At 45.0% G+C, this 9,264-nt stretch overlaps 1 protein-coding gene across 1 annotated transcript; it reads right to left on the bottom strand.

The window, feature by feature from the left end:
- Nucleotides 1–6,375: 6,375 nt before the first annotated feature.
- LOC130252404 (nucleolar pre-ribosomal-associated protein 1-like) lies at nucleotides 6,376–8,651 on the bottom strand. The gene is made up of 3 exons (XM_056489911.1): nucleotides 8,458–8,651; nucleotides 7,741–7,919; nucleotides 6,376–7,101 (listed from the first exon to the last, which is right to left on the bottom strand). Exons 2-3 carry the CDS (start codon nucleotides 7,783–7,785, stop codon nucleotides 6,376–6,378), a joined length of 771 nt encoding a protein of 256 aa, XP_056345886.1. The 5' UTR covers nucleotides 7,786–7,919; nucleotides 8,458–8,651.
- Between the last annotated feature and the right edge of the window lie 613 nt (nucleotides 8,652–9,264).

Below are 9,264 nucleotides of genomic sequence, written 5' to 3' on the forward strand. Positions count from 1 at the left end.
TGGTGCTGTTCCTCTTTTTTCCACTGATTTTGTGACAAGGTCTGTCCCAGAGCCAGCCCTCTTGTCACAAGTGGGAGATGTGACCACACAGCATAGACTCTCTATTTTGTCTCAAGAGCTGCACGTGTCCCTTTGCTCAGGCCAGATGTGTGAGCTGAGCCCACCCATGACCTGTGCACGGGGGGCTGCATTTGGGTCGTTGCATGCATGTGACAGTCAGGGGTGTTTAGACCAACAAGAAAAGGTCATCAGTGGCTCTTTGCCCTTGAGAAGATGGAGAGGAGGAATGAGCCATCCTGCAAACCCCCTAATGTGGGGATGCCCGTTGCTGCCCCTCACCAGAGCACCCCTTACACCATGCTGAATGGCTGCATTCAAAATGGACTGCTAGAGGTGAGATCAGACTGAATGCCTAAAACGGGGTTTACAGGAAAGTTGGTGAGGGGTTTTGGACAAGGGATGGAGGAACAGGACAAGGGAGAATGGCTTCCCACTGCCAGAGGGCATGGGATTTTGGGAAGGAATTCCTCCCTGCGAGGCTGTAAGGCCCTGACACAGGGTGCCCAGATTTGCTGTGGCTGCCCCTGGATCCCTGGCAGTGGCCAGGGCCAGGTTGGATGGGGCTTGGAGCACCTGGAACAGTAGAAGTTGTCCCTGACCATTGCAGGAGGTTGGAATCTGTGGCTTCTTGAATGTGGGCTCCATCTCCTGGCTGCCACCACCCTGCTGCTGTGCAGGCACTGCCACCAACACCACCTCTGCTCCCTCCCAGAGACCTCTCCATGCAGCAAGTCCTTTTCCTAAAGAACTGTGGAATCACATCCCAATTGCCAGGGGTTTCTCCAGGATGTGCTCCTGTCACAAACCATAGAACAACAGACTCATTTAGGTCTCAAAACCACTCCAAGACCATTGAGTCTGACTTCTACCCCAGTACTGCCAGGATCACCACAAAGCCATGTCCCCAAGTGCCACATCTGCTTTTAAATCTCTCCAGGGATGCAGATCACTGCCCTGGGCAGTCTGTGCCAGGGATGGACAACTCTGTTCCTAATTTTCCCAATATCCACCCTGAGCCTCCCCTGGCCCAGCCTAAGGCCATTCCCTCTCCTCCTGTCCCTGTTCCCAAATCCCAAATCCCCCGGTGTCCCCTCCTGGCAGGGAGTTGTGCAGAGCCACAAGGTCCCTGAGCCTCCTTTTCTCCAGGCTGAGCCTTCCCAGCTCCTCAGGAATTCTCCAGTCCCTTCCCATTTCCCTCAGGAATTCTCCAGCCCCTTCCCATTTCCCTCAGGGATTCTCCAGCCCCTTCCCAGCTTCTCAGGAATTCTCCATTCCCTTCCCATTTCCGTCAGGAATTCTCCAGCCCCTTCCCAGCTCTGTTCCCTTCCCTGGACATGCTCCAGCCCCTCCAGGGCTCTCAGAGCTGCCCCAGCAGTGCCAGCACAAGGGACAAGGGCACTGCCCTGGCCCTGCTGCCACCCCAGAGCTGGCACAGCCCGGGGCCAGTGGCCTTCTTGTCAGCTCCACATCATCCCATTCTGAGTTTCCTTTTGGAGCTGGATATAATTACCCTGTGTATCACTCATCAGGTTGGATCTGTAGCACCTTCCAGCTGAGCAGATCTTCTGAGCTCTCCAAGTGATTTGGCTCCAACCTCCCTGTGGTGAGAAGCCCCATCCAAGCCACAGGGCTCTCCTTCCACACTGCTCAGAGGAGACTTTGCAACTCCCCATGACAGCATTTGGAGCAACCCAGCTTCCAGAAGCTGTAATGAAGCCAGGAGAAACTTTCTCAGAAAAGATAAATTTGCCAAAATCAGGATTCCAGACTATTTACAAATTCAAGCCAAATTATTTTTCCCAGGCAAAAGTCCTGCAGAACCTGGGTGGAGAGATTGCTGGAGCAACTGGTGAAGCCCTTTTTACTGGAGATGTCATTGGCTGCACCATCCTGCCCCTGCAAACCCACAGGATACCTTCAACCTCAAGCTGAGACAGTCTGAGGGTCCTTAAAATCCATGCACCACTGCTTAAACTTGAACCACTTCTCCCCTGCCATAGCAACAAAGCAGGTATCTTGACAGGGCTCAGGGCTCTGTGGTGTCCTGATAGAGCTGCTCAGCCACGTGTGAAGCACTTAAGTAACCACTAAGGTGATGCTGGGAACAGCTCAAGCTGATAGTGCAGAACATTCACTCAGAACAGAAAAAAAAATGAAGAACCCTTCTCTTTTTCATTACTCATACAGGATTGTCCTGATGTGGGCAGACAGATGCAGAAAAGCATTCCCCCAACTCCAGCCTCTGTCTGTGATCTCCCTGGACAGGCCTCTAAGGCAGCATCCTGGTCCATGTTTCCTACTGGGAGACATATAAGTGGGAAGGTTATGAAGAACTGAACTCTTTTTATGATTTATAGGGGCCCAAATGATTTCATGTGAAGTGAAACACTGCTATCAAGCCTAGAAGGAAATGAAGGTTTTGATTTTTAGAGTATTTTGACAAGAAAAAAAAAGCAGCACAGTTTTCTGTTTGGCACTTAGGAAGCAGACTAGGCTGCAAGCAAGAAATAAGTGATTCAGGGGTGGCATAAATGAGAGAGCTGAGAGTAATGGGATTCATATAAGGAAGAACAGACTGACATGGAAAATGCATTTTCTAACAGCCAGGAGCAGCTCTCCGAGAAAGGGATGAGAGTCCCAGTATGGGTACTTGCAATTTCCAATAGAATACCCCAGAAAATATCCCACTGAGGACGGTCCCATCCTGCAAGCCCCCATTGGTGGTAAGAGTGGATCCTCAGCTCCTTTTCCACTCACTCCAGTTTTTCTAATTATCACACATTCTCCAGAGTTGTAAGACTGGCTCTGAAAATGATGAGCAGTTGCAAGATTAATTACTTTAAAAGCAAAAAGGGAACAGAAAATACCTGAAGGCACATGGACAGATAATATGCTGTATTCATAAAGGTTTTAATAATTTATTGCCAGCATCTGTATAAAGTTATTCTGTCCCCTTCCACCACTCCTCTTCAAGGATGACTCAAGGAACACAAATCAAAGGATGTCTTGCATCCTCCTAGGTGGAGTCATGTTTTATTACCCAAAAAAACTTCTTTTCTGGTAAGAAATTAGTACTTTTATTGAGTTCAAGGCTCATGAAAAATTCCAGATGAGTACCTTGGAAATAAAAGACAGTGTTTGCCTCCATTCTGGCTGGGGAAAGAAAACCTGCTCAGGGGAAGGAGTTGAGCATGTCCTTAAAATTAGCTGTGTACCTAAGGGATTCCCTGATATAAAGCCCAAAATGCAATATTTCATCACTCTTCTCAGCTGCACATCCTTTGTGTCTTAGGCTACAATATAAGATGTAACCAGAAGTAGGTATTCTATTACATCCTATCTTCATAAGCTGTTAAGATAGGAGGGGCAGTGTTCTTTACCCTCTCCACACTCATCCCTGATAATGCCCTTGGGAGCCCATCTCCTTGTTAATGGGCCATCAAGGGCTCCCTGCACAACAATAAAATTACATCACCCCATGGTGATGTTCTGCCCAGGGGGAGGAACCAAGCATTCCTACCTGGACAGAAGCTGAGGTTTAGAACACCATCAGTAGCACTACCCTCTGGATTCCCAGAGGAGAAGACCTCCATAACCATCACTGGACCTGCAGAGAAGGGCCAGACCTAACTACAGCATCACTGCTTCTGCAGAAACACATCCATCGCTCCAATGGGACTACAGCCACCATTTCAGTGGCTGCTACTACCACCCTGACCAACAGAGTGTCAGGTTGTATTCTGACTTTGTCATTTGAAGCTAGTGTTTCTTTATTATTGCCTCCATTTTAATTTTCCTATTAAACTGTAGTTCTGACTTGGAATCTCCCACTGATTTGCTTTCAAACTAGGAAATTTTGGCACTGAGAAGGGGGAACATCTGTCTGGAAATCCCTTGGGATTCCTGTAACAGGGTGGTGAGTTTCCTCGATATGATTCCATTAACCTTCAGCCATAAACCTGGTGATCAGCCAAAAACAGAAAAGAAAAACTTTCCTAGAAGGATGGAGGGAAAATACTGGGCTGGAATAGAAGGTGGAAATGGAAATAGAAGTGACCAATGAGCAAACCTAGAACCTTCCTTCTGTGAGCTTCTTTTTTTTTTTTTTTTTTTTAGTTTATTACAAACATTTAGAGGAATTTCCTTCAAAAATAGGGTCCTAGCTGTAAAGTGGAGAGCAGGATATTGGTGTGAGGGAATTAGTTTGGCTGGAATATGTCTGGTTCAAGTGGCTTAGCTGGTGATGCTAAAATGGCATCCCTATACAAGGGACCTCTAGGTGGGCTTTAGATGGGCATTGGTGGTTTGGGAAACTTGTGTTGGATGTCTATGAGTGATTGCTCCCAGGAAAGGTTACTTATTAATACTGTGTCAGATTTCCCTCAGTGACTGTCAGGTCTGAATGGCTGCGAGTTCGTGTTCTTCTCACTGGCAATTGGAAATAATTTCAGTATCATTAGAAATTTTAGAAAAATCCAGTTAAAAGTCTCACCTCTGTCCCCTCTAAGTTATCCCAGTTTTGCCCAGCTAGGAGCTGTATGGAAGTGAGGCAGGGGAAATCATGTCAGGGAACAGCTGTAAAGTTAAAGGCAGAAAGAGAAGACTTACCAGCAAAGGGCAGGAAAGGGGAAAGGCTTCAGAAAAGATTTCTGTGGTCTAATTAATGATAATTTCTGATTCCACAGTGAGAAGAACACAAACTCACAGCCAGTCAGGCCTGACAGTCCCCTGCAGTGAGAGCTCAGCACACATCCACAGAGGCAAGTCCAGCACCTGAAAGAAAAAAAAAGAACCAGAAGAAAAAGGTGAATTATTTTGTTTCCAAGTTATTTCCAGTTCTTAAAGCCCTACCAGCATTTGCTCTTGATTTCGGTTGGGTGAATCCCAGGCAGTGGGCACAGGTCATGCCATTCGTTCAGCTGAACGAATTTGGTAAAGGCAGGTTTTTTTATAATTAATATAAGCAAAATAAATCCAGAGATATACAATAAGTATATAAAGACATAAAATTAGAAGTATTTGTGCATATATGAATATATGTAAGTAAATACATAAATATATATGTAGGATATAAATAATAATAATATATACTTATAATATATTCATAATATAGATACATTAATTACAGATATAAATATGAAAAATATAAATAGAAACATTTAATTATAGTTTAAAATAAAGGGGTTTTTTGTTTGTATTTGGTTAAAGGTGGAGCTTTTAAATAAAATTGGAAACATACACATATATAATATATAAAGATATATATATGCATAAAATAGAAATGAATTTTAACAATATAAATATTATGTGTACAATAAATAACAAAAATAATATTGTATATATGTTATAATGCAACCTTAATTGAAAATATAAAATGTGTATAGATTATAAATATGAATATAAATTAAATATTAATAGATTTTTATTTAAAGGGGATTTTTTTATTATTTGCTTAGAGACAGGGGTTCTTTTAGTTTTGGTCGGGGTGTTTTGGGGGCAGTCATTTAGGAGGATTTTTTGAAGGGATGGGACTCGTTGCTTTTTGCCTTCGCTTCTCTCTGTCCCCAAAGCGCCGCAGCCCCGGGCTGAGCTCGGCGCAGTGCTGCCGCCTTGTGGATACAGCGCGGTACTGCAGCCAGCCCCGAGCCGGCAATGGCAGTGCTGCCGCCTTGTGCCTTGTGGACGAGGCACATATAAAAAAGAAGAAAAAACACTGTATGTCTGGTGCAGTAGAAAATTTCAGGCTCCCAGGGAGTAAATTTTTTTATTTAAATGTTCTAGCCAGTTGAATCCTAACTCATCATTTGCTGGTAGAGAATTTAACACACTTGTCCATAGCTGTAATGCTGCTGTAGGTTTAGAAAGTTCTGGACAGCCATCTTAGGACAGCATTACTGTAGCCAGCCCACAGCTGGATGTTTTAGAAAAAAAATTTTTGGACTCTGCAAAAGTGAAAGCTCAGTTTCCATCTGGCTGTGGCATTCCACGCTCCATACGCTCTTCTATTCGTGCCTGAGCAAAAGGTTTTACCTCTCCTAAACCAGGAGAAGCACAATGGCAGATTTCTACATTCACTAAACACTAAATAAGGGCTTCAAAAGAGAAATCTGGGCAGCAGTAACTGTAAGAGCACTTGGCTTCAGTCTAACAGGCAAGCCTCAGAACAGCTCTTCACCTTTAGTGCTGCAGAGGTACTTCCAAGACAGTCACTAGAGGTCAGACATCTAGGCCTTATCACCTTTATCTGTGGCCCTTAAGGCCAGCAGATCCTGAACAGGGAATGGCCTCCTGCATCAGGCAGGGCTCAGCGTGCCTTTACCTGCGGAAGGTCGGCTGAAACCATACAGGTCTCTGCACTGCAAATGCACATGAACCAGTGGAAGAAAGCTCTCCATGTGTTTCCTCAGGTACTTCCCAGTGGCACTGCTCAGACTCCAGAGCTCCAACTGCAGCAGGTGAGTCCTGGAGTGCTGGATCAGCATGGCCACAATGGTCAGGGAGGTGTGTGAGCACTGGGCAAGACAGTGAGCCTGCACCTCGACACCAAACACAAGGACTGTCTGTAAAGAGCTGTACCAAAATTTGTCCATAGAAGCTTAACTGCTTCCCTATTTTAGGGGATTTTTCAGATTTCTGAGAAGTCAAGCCCATCTCAAGAAGTTGCAGCATGGTTAAAATGATCTCCTTCAGCTGAGCTGCTGTTATGTACATGTGCAGCTCCTCCAGAGCCTGCAGCTGGTGAGAGTTCCTGGGATAGACCTGGCTTCTGTCCTTCCCCACAGTCAGCAGCTCTTCCAGGACACTTTTGGTGATGGCTTTGAAATACTTGGACAAGATGTGTCTGTGATCCCTTGTGATGCTCTGCAGGACGGGGGCGCCTGTTTTCAGCAGCTGGAGCTCCCCAGAATTGAGGTGAGCTGACAGGAGCTTCACAGTGACAGGGTTCAGACCAGGCTGAGGAATAGAGCGCAGCTCCAACTCCAGGAACCAGCTCTCCAGTGCAGGATGTCTGAAAATCAAGGTGAGTGTATCCTCCAGGGTCTGTAACAAACAGGTAACAAAGAGGTAACGGCACCACTGAATGGATAATCACAGTGCAGGGTTAAAAATAAACTCATTCATCTGTCTACTTTCCACAGCTTGTCAGTTACAATTATTGAACATGAAATTGTCTACTAGCTGGCCAGAAGATAAAAAATATTAATGAATTACAAGCACATAAATATCATTCTCCCAACATTTATGCTGTGGGATTTATGGTGTTATACTGAGCACTCTGGACGTGTCTGAGCTCATCTGCAGAGGAAAACTGAGTATTCTGGGGTTCATCAACACACTCTAATCACCACAAATTCACAGAACAGATGAAAGGAGGAAAAATTCCCTCCTCAGGTACCTAATTTTCAATAAGGCTTTACACAGGGCTGAGGGAATACATTTTTTTCTGCAAAGGTGATCTCATTTGGGACTCTCCTGACCATGTTCGAGCTCAGGGGTGGGACTGTGGGTGATGCAGCTGGGTCACATCTCCAGACAGTAGTTTAGCAACGTCACACTCTGCATTCCTAAGTTCTCCTCCAAGAGCTTGACAACAACTCTCTGATCAGCAAAACTATTCCCTAGAGAATCAGCCAAATCCAAGTTTACTAACAGGTACCTCTGTATGCAGGGGTTTGGTACCTTGTCATTTGAAGACTCTTCTCTCATCAGAGACTCCTCATCCATAAAGAGATCCCATCAGCCTGATGCTCCTCCTGCTTCTGCTGCTGCTCCGGCTTTATTTCGTTGCCCCGGCACAACAAGATGCTTAGCAGGTCCACACAGAGATCAACAAGTTGAGGACCCAAAGTTTTACCAAGCTATGAAAACAAAGACATCGTGGAAGTGTAGAAAAGAGGAGGATGGGAGCAGAAGGGTAATTATACAACAGGAATAGGAGTTAACTAAGAACTACTTAGATTACAACCTCTTCTGGGAGAAGGAACCACCTCCCTATGTAGAAACCTGATTCTAAGAGAAGTCTCAGGTTGCCAAATAAATAGTGATAGAATTTTAGTTATATTGTGACATTTGGAGGTACATAGGCCAGTGAATTTTACTCTCTGCAAAGGCTTCTTAGGGAGACCCAGAAGCTGGATTAAAATCTTGAGTTTATTTGCACTCACACCGATCAGCAAGGTAACCCATGCAAAGTAAATCCAAGGCTCCTCAATAATAATAATTGGCATTTGTTTACAAACTAGGTGCAATTTTGTATGGTGCTGTGCAGCCTCAGAGACAAGTACAGAAAAAAGGGCTACAGAACTGGAACCTAAATTTTAACAGCTAAGTCATTTGTACCTTCTACATGAAAATAAACCAAACATAACCACAATATTATTACAATATTGCTCTTACACTGCTGAAGTTCTCCACTGTGGATTTCAGGTATAACAAAAGCTGGTCAGGTGGGAGCCAGAAAGCCAATTTTATCTGAACACCACCTTCCAGTAGGGTACTGCTTCCTCTCTCATAGGCTCTCTTTAGCAAAGTGGTAAATACAGGATCCAGGGGCACAGCAGGTTCTTCGCTTACCTCCTCATGATTTTTAAACTGTTTAAAGTGAAAAAAAAAGCCTCAGAGAAAAACAATGATAAATATGAAACAAAAATCTCCTCAGCTACCCATGTTTTGAGATGAGCTCTGAGCTGAACCCAGGGTGAAGCTCCAGGAGCACAAGTGTGCAGTCCTACTGGAACAGAGCTGTCCAGCAGTGCCCCTGGGAAATCTGTAGTGTTCACTGCTGGCCTTAGAGAAAAACTCACCAAACCCAGCCCAGGGGGCCTGTGATCCCCAACCCACCCAGGGGCAACTCCAGGCACTCTGAACTGAGGCCACTGTGTGCACCAGGCTCTGTTGTGCCTGGTGAGGAGTCTGTGTATGACCTGAGCCCCGGTATCGCCTCCCAAACACCACAAAGACCTCTTGTGTAATCAGAGAAAAGCTCTGGAGCAAATTTGTGTCCCAATGTGATCAACAAGAAATACAGAATTAGCTCGATAGGAATGCTCTTTCTGATGGAAATGTAACCTCTATAAACTGCCAGGTTTTTATAGGAATACTAGCTCAAGAATTCAGTGGCTTCAGGTATTCCATACCACAGGTTCTTGAGATTGCTTGGGTATCCAGAGTTTATAGTACTGGTTAGACTGGAAGAGCTGAGGA

The sequence above is a fragment of the Oenanthe melanoleuca genome, chromosome 4, assembly GCF_029582105.1.
Source record: "Oenanthe melanoleuca isolate GR-GAL-2019-014 chromosome 4, OMel1.0, whole genome shotgun sequence".
Taxonomy (NCBI): Eukaryota; Metazoa; Chordata; class Aves; order Passeriformes; family Muscicapidae; genus Oenanthe; species Oenanthe melanoleuca.